Source organism: Arvicanthis niloticus, chromosome 1 (genome assembly GCF_011762505.2).
Source record: "Arvicanthis niloticus isolate mArvNil1 chromosome 1, mArvNil1.pat.X, whole genome shotgun sequence".
Taxonomy (NCBI): Eukaryota; Metazoa; Chordata; class Mammalia; order Rodentia; family Muridae; genus Arvicanthis; species Arvicanthis niloticus.
In genome coordinates this window covers 86,607,997-86,626,747 of record NC_047658.1, presented here as the reverse complement: position 1 = coordinate 86,626,747, position 18,751 = coordinate 86,607,997, and the positions used below count along the sequence as shown (strand labels likewise).

The 18,751-nt window shown below is 45.1% G+C and overlaps 1 protein-coding gene across 1 annotated transcript in view; it reads left to right on the top strand.

The window, feature by feature from the left end:
- The first annotated feature begins 691 nt into the window (after nt 1-691).
- Nucleotides 692-18,751, top strand: part of Gpr139 (G protein-coupled receptor 139) — a 46,434-nt gene continuing 28,374 nt past the window's right edge. The window contains exon 1 of the mRNA XM_034519675.2: nt 692-1,064. Within this exon, the coding sequence (XP_034375566.1) occupies nt 962-1,064 (103 nt within the window). The 5' untranslated portion in view covers nt 692-961. The remainder of the gene's footprint in view (nt 1,065-18,751) is intronic.

The window sequence follows — 18,751 nt, the reverse complement described above, 5'->3', positions numbered from 1 at the left end:
ATCCCAGGCTGAAGGCTGTGTGTGTGGGGGGGGGGGGGGCTTATCTTAGCCAGCCCGCATCACTTCCAAGTTCAGGGACAGTACCATCAACCTGGTGGCACTCGCAAAGATAGCACCCTTCCTTTAGACCAACAGGCTCAGCTTCCTGGTCCAGGAAAGCGAAAACCTTTCAACATTCTCTGGGTTCCAACAGTCGCGACCCCATCCCCCATACCGGGATGTAGAATCCTCTATATGACGATGAACTCGTAGCATTCGTGGAGAGCGAGAACAAGTAGCTAGGAGAGTCAGAAGAAATACTGAGGACATGCTGGAGGGGAAAGGAGCTGCTGTGGGAGAAGCAAGTCATATTCACACCACGCCCCTCCCACAGGGGTTGGAAACCTAGGATAGCCTGTTCTCCATTCCGGTTTTCCTCCGGGGTTCCCAAGTTAACCCGGTCTTTTCTTCCAGAAACTGAAGCCAGGAAACGCTACTGGAACAGGATTAGGCTAACATCCCACCCAATCCCCCACCACCATCACCAAACCTGCACCGCGCGGGCGCATTTGTGTGTGTGTGTGTGTGTGTGTGTGTGTGTGTGTGTGTGTGCGCGCGCGCGCGCGCGCGCGCATGGAGATACACACACACACACACACACACACACACACACACACACACACACACACCATCCAGGAAGCTGCTGATTGGCTGCAGGGAGTGGCGTCCCGGCCCGGGTTCCGAGGCGGGAGGTGAGCGGTCCTTGGAGGGAGGTGCACACTCCGGCTCCAGGAGCCCCTCCTTCGTCCCCTGCGCCCTGCCAGAGAACGGAGCTGCCTATCTAGGAGGACAGGTGCGGAGCCACCCGAGGACACCAGCCAGGGGTGAAAGCCGGTCCCGCGGTGCGGCGATCCTCCCCAGGCTGCCTGGTCCCCAGCCTCTTGGCAGCTGCTCCGAGCCCAGCCCGGCGAGTGGCGCGCTCATGGAGCACACGCACGCCCACCTCGCTGCGAATAGCTCGGCTTGCGGCTTGGGCTTCGTGCCGGTGGTCTACTACAGCTTCTTGCTGTGCCTCGGGTTGCCAGGTAAGGGTTTGTGGGGAGAGAGAGGGAAGCCAGGAGTCCCAAGTTGCAGAACAAGGCTGTCCAGAACCTCAAGGGTCCTAGACACCTTCTTGAGAAGTGCCCTGGAGTCTCCCTTTGAAAAAGTACAAAGTTTAAACCTTGGTGGCAACTATGTATCTTTCCAGATCAGGATGAAGGGACGTCGTCGCGTGGCTTGTGGCTTGGCGGGGACAGTGATTGTGTGGCTCTGGGGCATTGTGACTTGTGGGTGTGCATCCACTCCAAAGCGTCTCTCTCTCTGTCTCTCTCGCTGTCTCTCGCTCTCTCTCGCTCTCTCTCTCTGTGTGTGTGTGTGTGTGTGTGTGTGTGTGTGTGTGTAGGGAGTCGCATCCCTGAGGGGTCCCAGAAGGGTTGCATGAGACCTGACCGCAGCTTCTGGGCAGAAAGCCTAGGGAAGGCTTCTCTCCAGCTTTTGCCCCACGTTGTCACCTCAGCTGAGAACATTTCTGCCACACTCTGTACTTCCCCGCCTAAGCTAATACTACATAAAACCAAGACCTTGATCAAAGCTTCTCGATTTCAAGAGACAATGAGGTGAGCCCTTGCTATCCACTATCCGCCCAAGGGAGTCAGGAGTCTCCCCGTGGCTAAGAAGAGTCATGGGCTGCTCTAGGTCTGGGGTGTGCAGGGCAAGTGTGCAGGGATGCACACTGGCACCTCAGAGGATGGCAGTCTCCTTGAGTTCATGTCTGCTTCCTCTGCCTTTGCCTCCAGGTCAATCCCAGTTCTCCCTACCCAGGCAGCTCCCAGCGCTGCAGATGAGTAGCTGGCTGGTCCCATATCCTAATGTCCTTTGGAAAGTGAAGCTGAGACTTGTAGTGAATTCCTGAAGAGAGATGAGATGCTGAGGGAGGAGGGTGTGTGCCTGGGCTATGAGGTCGAGCAACTAGGACCATGAAGAACATCCCCCACCCACTGTGTCCCCTGTGGTGGGGGGTTGGCTTCAGTTTGGGGGTCTTTGGATAATCCTGTCATCTACACAATGTCATGGACATTCCCGGAGTCACCTGCAGACAGAAGAGAGAGCTAGAGACAGAAAGGCTCAGAAAGAGAAAAATCCCTGTTCAAGATAGACCCTAAGCCTCCACCACTAATCACCTCTCCCCCCAGAACTTGAACATCCTGAGATCCTGAGAAGCTGGACTTCAGTCTTCTGGAGATCTGAGAGCCCTCCCCTCCTCAAACATTTTGGGAATCCAGAGCCCCTGGAAAGATAGTCTCCAACAATCTCCACTCCCAGCAGGTATAAGTTAGGGAGAGAGCTTCTCTCCACATGGGCGACAGGAGCCTATGTTAGGCATCCCTAGAAGAGGGGCTCCACCTCTGTGCACCCTTCCAGGTAGGGTGCTCCTGTAATCACCTGGAACTGAAATTGATTTCCATCTGGGTTGCACCTCCCCCTCCTGCCCTCCAAAGTCTGTCCCCAGAGCTCTCTATTGGGAAAACAGTTTTTGAGAGGCTGGTTATGTGAGATGCTTGCTAAAGTGAAGAACCAGAACCCCCCTCTTCCTCAGCACCCCCTTGTCAAAGTGTAACCCCCATCCTGACCATTCCATCTCCCCCACTGCTGTGCTAGCCATCCACTCCCTCAGGCATCCTCTAAGCTGGAAAGACAAGGAGGAGGGTGACCTCTAAGAGCCCAAAACAGGACATGAGGTTAGGAGAGCAGAGAATGCTCAGACTGCCAGTGACCTCAAGTCTAACAAGTGTCATGAACGGTCACAGTTTAACTCCCATGAATGGCCATGGTCTCTCCCACCCATAGCTTTGGCACAGTATACTAGGCACTGTGTTTAGCATAGGGTTAGCCCAGGGCTAAGGAATTTATGAGAGAGAAGGGTTGAGACTTGAACTTAGATGGTGTGGATGTATTTCTAGACTTAGCTAAGAGTTTTAACCACCTATACTGTGTGTAAATATTAAGAATGTGCCAAAGGGCTCCAAAGGGTCTTCGGGGGCTTGGGTTCAGGGAACTCATGAATGGAAGCTTCTGATTTTAGAACTGCAGCTGAATGCAGAAGGACCAAGCTTCCTAGAGGAAGGGGGAGGGGAAAACCAGTCTTATCCAAAACTGTGGGCTGAAAGCAGTTTTGTTAGCAACTTGGAAGTCTGGTTCAAAGGCAGAAAAGAAAATCTTACCATTCTTTTAAAGCAATGGTTCTCAACCTGTGAGAGTCATGTATGACCATCAGAAAATGCAACCATTAGCATAATGATTCATAATAGTAGCAAAATTACAATTATAAAACAACAACAAAAATACTTTTGTGGTTGGGGGCATCACTGCAACATGAGGAATAGTAGTATAATAATTGTATTAAAGGCCACAGCTTTAGGAAGGTTGAGAAGCACTGTTTTAAAGCCATACAGGGAAGCAAGCATATCCCAGCAAATGAGAGTGAAGACTGAGGATTAATCCAGCCTCCACTAAAGTTAGGTAGTATGGTGGCTCTGTGCCTCAGTTTCCATCTGTTACGTGGACATTATGAGAGTGGCAAAAGTGACAGCTTTGGTGAAGTTGAGGAAGTAATTAAGTATGTGGCTCTGTGGTTGTCACATGTACTGATTGACACTGTTTAGCTGCAGTTATGGTTGTCATCCCATGGGTTTTCAGGAAAGGGGGCAGCTCAGCACCATCCTGGAACCAGCAGAGGGTTCAGCAGGATGCCCAGGAGAGAGCGCTTAGCCTGGCATGTGAACCTTGCAAGTTCACCATGGTGGTCTTCTCCCCAACCCAGAGTAACCATCAGTTAGCAAGCCCTCGTCACCACTGCTGGCGAAGAGACACAACCATGCGGGGTGCAATGTAACAGCGGGACACGGGCCTTGCTACTATTGTTGAAAACTGAGATTTTAATTGAGTCACTATTCCCAGCAGTGAACTCACTCTCAAGTTTTCCATATCCCCCCAGTGCTGTCAGAGAGGTTGAGTGGAAATGGAGAAGCGGGTGGGGAATGCCTGGGTATTTGCCAAAAGGGATCCAGTAATTACAGGAAAGTGACAGGTGTCCCTGGCCATATGCAAGCACATAGTTGACAGAAAGAGCTTGAAAAAAAAAGAAGAAGAAGCCCCCTACTTTAAAGTAACTGCCTGTGTAGACCAATGCAACAAGCCTGGCACAAGTCCAAAGAATTCCTATATGGAGTGTGGCAGAGCTAACCTAACCACTCAAGGAATTCTTAGCCTGTCAGTTCCACAGTTTGTCCCATCAGTAAAATGGGTTAAAAGTCAAATGTAATTTCCTTCCCTGGTACCATCTAATAATTAAGATACTCCAAGTAAAAGCAGCTTAAGTCATACCTGTGGTCTCAGCCACTCACAAGTAGGGGCGTTTCTTGAGATGAGAAGTTGAAAGGCAGTAGGCAGCATAGGAAAACCTCTCCCCACAAAACATTCAGGATAGCATGTGATCCAAAAAGACACATTTTACTCAGGGCCTTCTCCACACCATATCATTTCACCCACAGATGCATGTGAACCCATTTTATGGCTGAGTAAACTGAGACACCGAGAAGTGCTTCATCTTCCCTACAATCATAGGGTCAAATCAGAGATAAACACACCTGTATGTTCTGTTGAGTCGCACTTGCACTTCCTCCTCCACCAGGAAGCTGTTTGAACTAACCTTGCTCCCCCATGCTAAAAAGACTTAGCAAAGAACATCTGCACTTCAAAAAGTGCCTCTGCCCTTCATAAAGCCACATCCATTTCTCTCCCTCCTCCTCCTTAAGAGAGGAAGATGCATCTTATTCTCAAGACACAGGAGTTAAGTAGGCAAAGCTGGTGCTGATTGGCTTAGTGGAGATGAAGCATTATAAATGGAATGCAGGAGGAGGGAGGGAACTCTGATCTGAATGGGGGGCGGGTGGAGACAGCAAGGAGCTGATGGGTGAGCTGCCCTGATAAGAAAGGAACAGTGCAAAATTAAATGGGGATTTGAAAAAATTGCTAATTTTACTTTCTGAAAAGTGCTTCAGACATGAAGGAGAGCAGAGTGAGGAAGGAGATGGTAGCTGAAAATGGCAGCCCACCCTACAGGAAGGCAGGTTTCCACAGCTGCCTGGCAGGGGGATGAGATCCGTCTCTGATGGCTGTGAGGAGAGGAAGGCAGCCTGACACATGGTCTTACCATAGTTGTTAACCGAAGGTAAGGATACTAGTGGCCCTGTGACTGGACTGAGCTATGCAGATACGTTTTCTTTAATCCGCAAACAGCTTTGATTAAAGAAGGTGTGGTGAACAGGCTGATGGTGGGAACATGGAAGCTGAACCTCTGGGATATGGCTTGGCCTTGATGCTTATACCCTGTGTAACTATGGGCAAGAGACATTAAGTACTCCGTGCTTCCATTTCCCGGCCTTTAAAAATGGAACGGTGATAACAATAGTCCATACTACTGTGTTGGGAAGACTGAGTTAAGCACTAGACACATTTTGAGCACTGTAAGCACTCCATAAGTTACAGCATCATTTGGAATGTGGGGAAATTTCCCAATTGGCTTGGTGACACCAGCTTTGCCCTATCATCACAATAAGACAGGCGTTACAAGAAAATAAAACTATCAGCCAATACACAGAAATGGCCAAGTTACTCTTAACATAGACTTGTAGTGAAAACTCATCAGACAAGTGACAGAGGGAATTTCTTTAATGGAAAATGGAGTCCACAAATAACTCAGAACTTCCATCACACTCGGGGGCTGAAGACTCAGTGCTCCCCAATCCCCACAATCTGGAGCCAGACAGGAAGACCCACCTTCCTTTCTTATTCAAAATGGTGCTGGAAGTTGGGGCCAGTGGAATAAGGCTAGAAAGAGAAACAAAGGAATTCAGAAATGAATGGATTCAGTCATTTCTATTCACAGATGCTAGAATAGCCTTCGTGGAAAACTTAAAAGATGTCACAGAAAATCTCCAAAGAACTAACCAGGGGCTCCAGTGTATTTGCAGATTCCATGATTAATATGTAAAAACCTACTGCTGTTACTATCCACCAGCAATGAATAATTCGAAACTAAAAATTGAAAGGAAAAAAAAAAAAAAACCTTCAATAGGATTCCAAGTTCCCTGTGCAACTTAAATGCCCATTCCCAAGAAGCAGCACCTTCCAGGGGCTGAAGAATAGTGGGGTCCACTTTAAACAGATAGTGGCACCCACAGGGCTTGAAACCCTCAAACTGAGCGATGACATAGACTAACACGCCTCCCTCCATCACTTCCTCTGGCTCACCAATCTTTAATTCTTCACCTCACAGGTGACCACTGCTACTGTGCCTTCATTTCTTATAGCCTCTTTTAAGGTATATTAATGCATTAAGCAACTCTAAGTTGAGAAGCTCAAGTCTCCTTCCTAGCTCTGCCTGAAATGAGCACGCTCTACAGGGACTTACCTTTTCTTTTACATCCACTATGTCGATCATTGGCAGCAGAGTGTATGAGACTTGGCGTTCCTTTGTCCAGCTAGAGCACACACACACACACACACACACTGCATTTCTAAACAGCCCTGCATGCTGTACCTAGCTCACCCTGTGTCCTGTCTAGGTCATACTCAGGCACATTTGACCACAAGACCCTTCATAGAGGACCCAGACCAAGAACGGATTCAGAATTCTGGATTCCAGGCTCCTCTGGCAATAACTGACTGACTATATGATCTTAAGAGGTCATTTTTGACAGGGTCATCAAAGCCACAAGAGAAGCAGTTTCTGCCTGAGCTCTAGTTAGAGTCATGACCCTTAGATGGAGTATAGCAAGACAGATGTGTGGAATCAAACTGACAGTGAGGCTCTGTTGGAAGCTGCCCATTATGGCCATGAGATGGGGTCCAGAGCAACTGCTTTCTAGAGCACACCTTCCTGCAGTCCTTTGAGTATCACTTTGGTTCTAGTTTTCAATGCAATGCATAAAAACTGGATATAGATTTGCATCCCGTGTCTATTGTGACCTTTAAGTATAATGTGACTCCTCTCTGAGCCAGAGCTCTTCCATCTGCAACAGTGGGTTATCAAGGTCATTGGTTAAGCAGTAGTTTCTGATATCTTGCTGCCTGAATTCGAATCCTGACTCCTCCACTTAATCATCTGCTACTTTGGGCAAATCTCTCACCTTCTCCAAGCCTCAGCTTCCTCAGCCATGAGGAAGATATTAACAGTGCGTGTTTCAAAGGACTATTTTGGAAATAAATTAAAATGTGAAAATCCTTAGTTCCATTCTTGGCATGCTTGCTCTCACTTGGAGTAAGAGTTTGATAATGTTATTAACCTTCTGGTTCTTACATTGTTGCTGGGATAATTAGAAATAAAACATACAAGGACTTCTCACATTCCCGCACACATGGCTGGAGATCCATAAAATACTAACATTGTTTCATTGTTTAATATGCCCGTGTGTTCAAGCCATGTCTATGTCCAATAGCCACACTTTGCACATGGGTCTTTTCCATAAATGGTTCTATTCACAATAAGGATAAAGCTGTGCCCCAGCAAGCTAAAGAAGAATAAGCCCATGAGTTAACAATAAATCCCTTCATGAGCCTAGGCAATTGGCCTTCCTAAAAGGCTTGCCAGGCTTTCTGTGCAACTTTCAGAAATAGTACTGATTTAGGACATGCAATAGCCTTCAGTTAAAACCAGCAAACATACGCAAGTACCACATTTGGTTGCCTGGAGAAAGCATCCAGGCTCATGAGAAGAAAGGGTCCCATCAGCAAACTTCCATATGCAGCATACAAGAGACATGGGCAAAGCCTGGAAGAGGATGCTAACCAATCTTCGTAATCGCTGGCTCCCACATGACACCTACTGTGTGTTGGGCATTTGTCAAGGTACTTCTTATTTAATTATGATGAGTCTTTAGGCCTGTATATATCATCAACCATTTTCAGGAGAGAATTTTGGGTCACCTACCCAAGTTCACACAGCTTGGAAATGGCAGAACAGCCCTGTGTACTGCTACCCAGCTTACACACACACACACACACACACACACACACACACACACACACACACACACACACAAAGATGATTAGTAGGACTCAAGTGGAGGTGACCACAGGAAGGCCTAGACTAAGTATCAGAAACTCCTCTGCCACTTGGCGTTCTGGCCAACAACTCAGTGTTGCCAATTTTTCCCAAAACCTAGAGATCCAGATTTATGTGAAACAGCCAATGTTTCGATGTTGGCAACTAATTCAAAATATATAAAAAAAAATTCTGTGAGCCAACACTTCCTGAGCCAAACCAAACACATCTATCTGCAGGCTTGCTATAGCCCACCAGCCTGCTGACTAACAACCTCGGATGAAAAAGCCACAAAAATCATCAATAAACACCAGTGTGGATCAGGGTAGGAAACAAAACGCTCCATCTCAATGGGAATAATTCAGGGGACCCAAAGAAATATGTGACCAAAGGAAGGCATGCCAGCTCCCTGATCCAGGGAATTAGCATAAGCTAGAAGAAACTTCTCCAAGAAATACTACAAACGGCATGTTGACAGTCCTTGGAACACAGATACATCATTTTGGGGAAACAGAATAGTCCTTTGAACCTGCCAACATAGAGAATTAGGATGTGGAACACCAGCCCATATTGAAATTACAACTTCATATCTTCATGTTAACAGGACTGTGGCAAATGACCTCCACACTCAGCCCATAGAATGGGTACAATGCCTTTCTCTCAGGAATTATGATATAGATGCAGTGAGATCGCTCAGGGCTAACACGGAGCACGTTACCTGTCAGTCCATGGCTTCTGGGTAGTTTCGATTTGTGTTTTGTCTTCTTTGCTGAGGCCAAATAACCCCACTTCACAAAATGAGGAGTCAAGGCCTCCTCTTAAACTTCAGGGCCAGTACTGGCAGGGTCTTCAACAGGATTCAGCCTCTTGATCTTGGCTCCCTTTTCTCAGTCAATTGCTACTGATGTCCAGGTGCAAGTAAGTGGTCAGAGTAAAGACAGACAGGCTGCAGCCAATGCTCAGTGACCACCTGGCACTGGGGTTTTGTCCGGTTTGCATCTAGAATGGTTTTTTAATAGTACCCATGTATAGCATCTGTTCCTTCTCTTAAACTTCCTGATTCCATCAAAAGAATATCTCAGCTTGGCATAGTGTGTCTTTAACGCCTTCTCAGTATGTGCTAAGTCTCCTAGGCTCAGCACCTTGGCTGGCAGTAGCATCTGACTTAAATCTAATGCTTGTCTTGTTCTGTTATTACATGTTTTCCCCAGCGCTAGGAATCAAACTCATGGCCTTGCAGTAGGCACATGCCATACCACTGAGCCACACCTAGGCCGTGTGTTTGTTTTTAAGGCTACCTGTTCTTTACAGCAAGGAGGCTGGCTTGTGAGTTATGGCTCTATGCAGTCTGACACAGTGAAGCCAGCCATGTAAGGCTATCGAGCACTTGACTTTGGAGGAGTGCAAGTGAGATGCTGAAATTTTTTTCATTTCATTTCAATTAATTTGCAATTAAAATATGATCTTTCAGTTATTAAAAAATAACTGTCTGGTTGGGACAACTCGGGTATAAATTTATTCATTCAGCTCTGTTTTATGACCTCTAAATAGAGGTCACCAAAAAAAAAAAAAAAAATCATATCAGCACACACAGAGAGATGCAGTGCCAACTGTGAACTCCACATTGGATTCTGAAGACTGAGCACAGGAAAAAAACGTTCAACATCTCAATAACTCACGTGAATTACATGCATTGGGAGAGGTGTGGTTAATGTATAATGTTAAACGTCTGTTTCTCTTTATTTTTATTGTGGCTACTAAAATTTAACTGTATATATGATTCATATTACATTTACATTCCATTCTCCATCGAGATGGCGTGTTTTGTTTTCTACTGTGATCCACACTGCTGTTTCTTGATGGGTCTTGCAGCTTTCCCATGTCAAGGTTGTAAGTCAGCAGGCTGCTGGGGAACATAGTAATATAAAAGTGTAAATCTAGGAGCTGGATATGGTGGATTGCTCCTGTCATTGCAGCACTGGGGAAGCCAGGGTGGGCAGATTATCAGGAGTTCAAGGCCAGCCTGATCTACATAGAAGGATTCAAATCAGCCTGGACTAGAAAATGAATCAGTGTCTCTCTCTCTCTCTTTCTCTCTCTTCCTCTCTCTCTCTTCTACTATCTCTTCCTCTCTGTGTGTCTCTCTTCTCTCTCTCTCTTTCTCTCTCTTTACATTTCCCAAAAAATAAAAAAATTTAAGGAAAAAAGACAATTTCAGACAAAATACAAAATAAATAAAATAATAGGTGAAACAGACTTTTAAATGTAACAAAAATCCCGAGTCCCATGGGTACTTCATCAGGTTGGGTCACTGTAACAAAAATATCACCGGCTCATGGCCTGTGGCACCGGAAGTTTTCTCACTGTTTTCTGGAGGCTAAATGTCCAAGATCATGAAACCAGCAAACAGAGGGCTCTGTGCATGCTGTAAATGGACAGAGGGCTCTGTGCATGCTGTAAATGGCCAACTTCTTCTCAGATGCGAAGGCAAAGAGTGTGCTGAGGTCCTTCTGTAAAGACACAGATCCACCTTCCTGACTTCCTCACCTCTCAGGGGGCCTGACTCTAGCATATCCCACTCAGATGAAGAGGCCAACTTAGGAATGTAGGGGATCAGGTGTAGGAGGACAGGGACATTCCCCACAACAGAACCAGTACTGAAGTCTGGGGAAACCCAACAAATGCAATCCTCTGAATAGAAAACCAGACATAAAAGACCAAACCAGCTCCTCATCCAGACACAGTTGGACCCGGATCCCAAATCCCATGTGTTTTGGTCATTATAGCCCATCAAATTACTGCCCACCCTCAACCCCCCCCCCCAAGAAATACACAGAAGGTGGAGCACAGGGTGGGTCCTCTATAGGATAAAGAGAGGGAACATTTCTATGTGGACGATCAACTACCTTTGCTTTCTAGAGTCTGGGTGGAGAGTGTCCTGGCTTCTCTTCCATAAAGGTTACAATAGGCTGACGAGCATTATAAAAAGGACTTTTCTCCTCAAATGTGTGCTTTCATTTTTGCCCCAGAAGAGGGAAAATGACAACTCAGAAAACATTGCCAGATACTGAGCACTGTGTTAGCTGCATGACAAGCCCCCAAAGACTCATTTCTTTCTTTGTAACATTGACCTACCACCAAGTCCACCAAGCTAGTGTGCATGAGTATACACACACACACACACACACACACACACACACACACACACCACACCCAAGATATCAGCAAACAACTCAAATGTAAAACTTCAGCTGTGTAAATGCCAGGATACTATGAGAGTACTTGACCCAGACCAAGAGGCCAAGAAAAGCTCCTCTCGAGAAGAAATATTTCAAGTAATTTCAACTAGAATGATTGGGAGGGAAAAGGAGGAAGAAGGGAAGAAAAGAGAGGAAGACAAGGGGAAAGGAGAAGAAAGGAGAGAGGATGAGAGGGAAATAGAGAGAAAGGGAGGGTGGAGGGAGAGGGGAAGGAGAGAGAACAAAGCAAACAAGCAGGGCCAGGTCTCTGGGAGGAAGGGACAGAATAAACCAGGACAGAAAGAAGACCAGACCGTCTAGAATGACAGGGGAGTGGGAGCAAGGAGAAAGACACAGGAAGCCAGCCCATTACAAAACCCAGGTGAATTGCTCTGATCTGGGACAAGCCATTTTCTGAGGTCTAAACCAATGCATCCACCAGCGACTCCGCTCTTCCTTATTTGCCAGAATGCTTGGCAGTCAGCGGAGCCGGGGGAATTGCTTTTCTGCTACAGACATTTCTTATCATTTCAGCTAAGTGCAAAGCAAGCTATCAGCCCTATCATTTCAACCAAGGGACTCTAGCCAGACACACAAACACACAGATGTGAGACAGAGAGAGACACATATAGGCACACACCAGGCTCATGCATGCATACATGGATATGGCTTGCAGAGACACATGGGAACTCACAGAGACTTGTGTACATACATGTGCACACGCTTGCCACAGCCAAAGATGTAGAATGGACTGTGACTCTATCCTGGCTACAGCTAAAAACTTTTAACACTCATAGCCTCACCTCCACAGTTCAGCTCCTCATAATACTCACCAGACACACACACACACACACACACACACACACACACACACTCCTCTGTGCTTCTGTGAAGAAATACAGTGGTTTCCCTAAAATGTATGCATTGGTACAGCACTTGGAAGTTTCAGAGACAACAGGGCCATAAACAGACAAGTCTCAGAATTTCCTAAATCAGTGGTTCTCAAACTTCCTAATACTGCAACCCTTTAATACAGTTCCTCAAGCCTTCTGGAGACTGTTCCACCTGGGTATCCATCCCATGTGCAGTCACCAAAGATAGATGTTGATGTGGATGTCAGGAAGTGCATGCTGACAGGAGCCTGATATAGCTGTCTCCTTAGAGATCTGCCAGAGTCTGACATATTCAGAGGCAGATGCTCACAGCTAACCATTGAACTGATCAAGGGGTTCCCAATGGAGGCGTTAGAGAGAAGACTGAAGGAGCTGAAAGGGTTTGCGTCCCCATGGGGAGAGCAATAATACCAACCAACCAGAGCTCCCAGGGTCTAAACCACCAGCCTGGGAGCACATAGGGAGGGACCCATGGCTCCAGCTGTATATGTAGGGGAGGGTGGCCTTGTTTGACATAGGTGGGAGAGGAGATCCTTGGTAACATTAAGGCTGGATGCCCAGTGTGGGGGAGTTTGAGGCTGGGGAGGTGGGAGTGGGGGGTTGGTGGGGGCACATCCTCATAGAAGCAGGAGGAGGAGGATAGGATAGGGGGTTCCTGGGTGAGTGGGAAATGGGTTAAGGGGATAACATCTGAAATGTAAATAAAATATCCAATAAAAAGGAAAAAATATAGTTCCTCAAGTTGTAGTGACCCCCAACCATAATATTATTTTAGCTGCTACTTCATAACTGTAATTTTGCTGCTATTATGAATCATGATATAAATGTCTGATATGCAAGATATCTGACATGTAACCCCTGAGAAAGGGTCGTTTGATCCCCAAAGGGGTCTTGACTCAACCCACTGGTTGAGAACCATTGCTAAAGGAATCTAAGGTTTGTACTCCTGCCTCTCACAGAATATGCTTCCATATCATGTCTTTCTTTTGTGTTCAGAACCTTTCCTAAACCAGACATGCTCTATATGTTAGAAATAACAAAGAATGCCAGGAGGTCCTTGCACTTTTCCATATCGCTTAAGAGACAAATGACAAGCCAGCAAGCAAAAGCATAAACAAAACCACTTGAGGGACTGATGTGCACTTTGGCAATCATGTCACAAGGAAAGGTGGCAGGGAGCTACACAATATAGGCCAGGAAACGGTGATGTTTGAGTGAAGTCTGAATAGCAAGAAGGCACTTGCAGGCAACACCAGGAAAAGACAAGAAAGGCAGAAGGAACAGGTATCTCTGGGTGGAAGCCCAGAGATAATGAATGAGCCAGCACCAAAGGCCAGTGGCTGAATCACACTGAGCTAGAAAAGGTGTTCAAAGATGAGAGCATATGCTGTCTTGTAAAGGTGTTTTGCACAGGGAATCTCCATTGATTGTGTTGACTGACAATGGTAGAAGACTTAAAAGAGGGTGTGGACCATTGCAGTAAAAGAGACGTCAAGGACACAGGCAGGAGAGAGAGAACTGTGCACAGCATGTACAGTACAGCCATTGGGACTCATCAGGAGTGAGGATCAGAGATCATATCATGGCCAGCCTCGCGCATCCAAAATCTTCTCCATTCATCATCAGTTGCAGATTCCAGGGAAGACAGAGACAGCCAGGAGCAATGGGCAAGTCCATGATGTCCTCACAACTCAAGGACATTTCTGCCCGGCTCTTGGGAGCTATGGATAGGTTCTTATGGCATAAGGGACAGCTGACATCTTGACTGTGACCATGGATAAGTCCTGCTCATGATCAAACTGTAGGTAGCAACAATCATAAGCGGAGAAAAGACAGAGCGTACTCTGAGCTGTCACCTGACAGAGGTGAACAGGATGGAGATGGTCACCTTCAGCATTGTCATTTGATAAACGACTGGATGGAGTTCTGGCCAGCCAGGCAGAGGGACACTGTCACCATGACTGCATTCAGCTCTGATGATACAAAATCTGGCAAGGAATTTCTACCACAAAACTGAGGTAGAAATTCCAAGAACATCTTGTATGAACAGATGTAGCTCAAGAAAGAGCGGGGCTGGTTGCTTCCTGGATCTTCTCAGCATAGACCTGGCCACAGAAGGTTTTCCCTTGAGATAAGATGTGTTTTACTGTTCTGAGCACTAAATACCCTCCTCAAAATGTTAGTCAGATGTACTCTGGTTCCCTCTCTCCTTAGCCACCCTCACATCCTTTCTTAAAGACATTTGAACCAGACCCAGCCCCCTACCATCCATCAGCAACCAGAAGATACATTCTGAAATGTAAGAAATGTCCACTTAAGCTTCCTTCAATAGCAATACCTTCCCTTAAGTAACACTTGGAGACCAAGCATAGCAATCCATAGTTCTAAATGCAAGCATGACTGCATTTAGGAGATAGATGAGAGGATCATATGCTCAGGGCCAAGACAGCAGGACTATACAACAAGACGTGGTCTCCAAAATTATCTATATTTCTCCTGATGAGACTTCCCACACTGTCACCTAAAACTTAGAGCCAAGACCAATAGCCTCCTTAGAACTGGGCTTATGCTATGCAGATCCCCATACCTCTCCTCACTGCCTTCCGGCAGAGGGTTTTGTTTTTTTATGTCTAATGTTTGTCCTCTCACTTTGCCTCTAAAGAAACTTAAGTTGGTTATGTATGTATGTATTTATTTATTTATTTGATATTTCATTTACATTTCAGATGCCATCCCCTTTCCCCATTCCCTCCCCCCAGAAAACCCCTATATCATGCCCCCTTTTTCTTTTTGCTTTTATATACTTTTTAAAAATGTTAATTAAAGGCTTTGTAAGTTTGGTAATGCTCAATCAGAAGTGTAACCCAATACCCAGCCTAGCTATATCAACTATCTTTGGCTGGTGGAGACACATGAACAACTGCCTCCATATCCCCCCTCTCTTTCTCTCTCTTTCTCTCATCACCTAGATTCTCCTCTCCTTTTTCTCCTCCTCTCCTTACTCCTTCTCTTCCTCTCGATACCACTCTTACCTTAGCTCCTCCTACATATCACCCTTCCTGTTAAAATAAAACTTTTCTCTCAAAATACAATTAGAGCATAATTATGCCAATTTGAACCAGTGAGGTACAAGATAGTCCTAATACCTAGTCCATCATTTTGTTGACTAACCAGAACCTCTATCATCTCTCCTAACTAAAACACTTAGTTCTGGACCTAGCTTTTTTCTTGGCTTTAGAATGAATGTCAACTGAAAACCATCCACTCAAATCTTTTCTCTCAAGGTAAATAGCCAGGATTGGCTATGAGACTATAAGTTTTCAACCCTGTCAAAATCCAGAATGACTGAGTTAACTAAAATTATGGGAAGCACAAAGCATAGCTTCTAAAACTTAGCCAATTTATAGAGACCGCTGAACACCTGGACAATCCCTATACTACAAAACATTGGAGCATCTGATCTTCAGCCTTCTGGCCCAGGACCATCTGACAGACCTGGTGATGCAGAATTATTAAGGGCTGATTACTCTGTCTAGGCAGATATAATCAGTCGACTATTCTGCAAGTGTGTCCTTTTCTGGACAGTAATTTGTCTGTAGATGAAAAGAGGCAATTCTTGCCTAGTGGGTGTCTCACCACAACTGGAGTAACTCCAAAGATGCTCAATTTCTTCTTAGAATCCAATACAGGAAGCTGTCAGGAGCAGACAGGTCTCTAATAAAAATGAACATTAATACAGAAATGTTTGTAACATCAATTCTATGGACTTCTGACATTTTGAAAACCAACTATCCATGTAAGGTAATCTGGACTGTTGTCTGTTAACTCCACCCAGCTATTTCTAAATAAAATATAGAAAACACCCTAACAATAAACTCCAAGCCATGAATTTGCTATAGTCCCTTAACTCACAGGCTAACCATCTCAAATCAGTTGAAAAAGTTAAAGAAGGACTGGGTCTAAGCCTTGTATTCCTAAATGTGTTATACAGGCACAATGCCTATGAGAGTATCAATATTCATCTCACTTTTATGTCAATAAGACGCTCATACCAAAGAAAACCTTAAATTTGAAATCAAAGTAAATTTTGTACCATTTAAGAAATTATAACTTCATCTTGATAATAATTATACAGATTTCTACCAATAGGTTATGGCTATGCAATAAATTCTAGCTAATAAGTTGGTCATTTTTATTCAGGCCTCCTATTTATTTACATGTACTGTATGCATCACAGTAAACACACACACACACACAATGATGCCATCACAATTTGACCTTACCACACTTCTTCAGCCGTTCTAAATGGGTTTCTTATAAAAATGGAAGTTGTCATATCTGGATTTGAGTTCCAACTGGACTTCCTGTCTGTGTGTAATTAACATCTATAAATTTCCATGTCATCATCTGTAAAATAGGGAGAATGCCCATCTGGCTGAGAGCAGTACATGAGACAATGCACACAACAGATATTTAACAAATAGAAGACTTCCTTTCTTAAGCCACACAAGGACTTCCTATCAGCCTCCCGACTAGGCTATTCAGGCACCATCATGAAGAACTGAGTTTAGTTTTACAAGATCCAACTTTCAGTTAGGAAGGAAAACAAGGGAAGAGAAGAAAAAGTGAGCATGGTGTGTGCTTTTTGCCCTTAAAAATGCATATGCTTATAAGACCAAATGACAAATCCAAAATCTTAACAATAGGTAACTTCTTTTACAATAGGGGTCGGGTGCTGGAAAAGTAAGCTGTTTAAATTCCTGTGGGGATTCAAAATAAGAGGGGTTTGTCTTTTCCTGGAAATGGCAAAAAGATGCCAAATTAGACTAGGAGTCCTTGACAGTAGTTATAACTTACACTCAAATTCCCTCTGATGGTCCTTGGCTCATAGTTTTGAGTTGGAAAGTATTGGATGGATGGATGGGTGGATGGATGGATGGATGGAAATAGGTGGATGTACAGATGGGTTTATGGGCAGACAGATGTGTGAATGGGTAAGTAGATAGATGGAAAGAGAAACAGGTAATTGCCTTTCAAATTTTAGAAATGCAATTTTCATACCAGCCTCTAAAAAACTTGCGACATTGCAACTGTCAGTATCTTTTTTATATCAGCAGCAGCAGCATTTACTGAGTACTTAATATCTGCTAGGCATTTTTCTCCATACCGTCTCACTTAATATTCACAGCTAAACCTGAGAGCCTGGCACTTCTATCATGTCTACTTAGCAGATAAGGAAGCAGACTGTAAAAGAAGGTGACCTTCTCAAGGTCACCCAGCCAACAGGCAGCACAGCTGAGGTGAGATAAGTCTGCCCATCACTGTTCATGTTCTGTGCTTGCCCATGAGCCCGCTGCAGATGTTGGCATTCAGGGCACAGGACAAGACAAATGCTGTGTCTACTGACCTCTGTCTCGGTTCACCCTCCCATCCTGGTCTTTGCAGAATCCCAAGGAACTATGTCTTTCGTTTTGACTGAGGACTCTCCTAATGTTCCCTTTGCCCTCTCCCTAAGCAGATGGTTTAATTACTTGAAATCATTTTTTTAACCAAGGACATACAGGTGAATTTCCTCTCCACTCCATATTGTTACAAAATTGAAATTGAGTTGCTTCTTTTTTCCATAAGCTAGCATATTGTGATCAAACAGTTCTCCTAAAAATACCTTTCCTTGTCCAGATCCTTCCAAAGTTTCCCTTGTCACCCATAAAGGGGTGTAGCATCAGGCAAGACTCGGAATTCTAAATCCAGTTCATGTAGAGAATGTTCATTGGCCACCTAGTCCATGCCAAATTGCTATTCCTAATGTTTGTAGAGTTATCAATAAGAATCACTAACATTAATATAGTGCTGACCAATATGCAAAGTAAATTAAAACTTACAAAGAACTCATCCATTATGAAACAGAAGCTCGGCGGAGTTAAGTGGCTTCCCTGAGCTACTTCTAGAAGACAAAGTTAAAATTGCAGCTGTATGACAGGACATCAAAACCAGAGCCTTCCATGACTTGTGCAAGCCTTCAACAGCATCGATGTAGAGCCCACCTTGTGAATCTTGTGGGGGTTTTCCATTGTCCATTCTCTTGTGAATTCTCTACTAGCTACTGGTGCCACAGAGGCAGATAGAGCTAGGCCTTTGCTCTTGGGGAAGGAACAGTCTAGCTGAAGAGATGAAGCTAAGTATGCCATGGGCCTAAGATGTGCCTTGCTGGCACCAGTTGTGGGTTGGTGGCAGTGCTGGCAAGAGGGTGGGAAGAGGCAGATGTGTTTTCACTGTTCTCTGGATCCCACCCTCCTACCTTCTGAGACGCACCATGCCCTGCATGTACTGACCACAAATTCATTCATCATCACATACACGCCAGCAGCTCTCTTATGAGATTTTTAACTAAGCAATGACAAGTGACCTTTACCTTTACTTGTAAGATCTGTCCTGTCCAGTAGGCAAAAAAGTAAACTGACAAGCTATTAGTATGCTATGGGAGTGTTCAATAT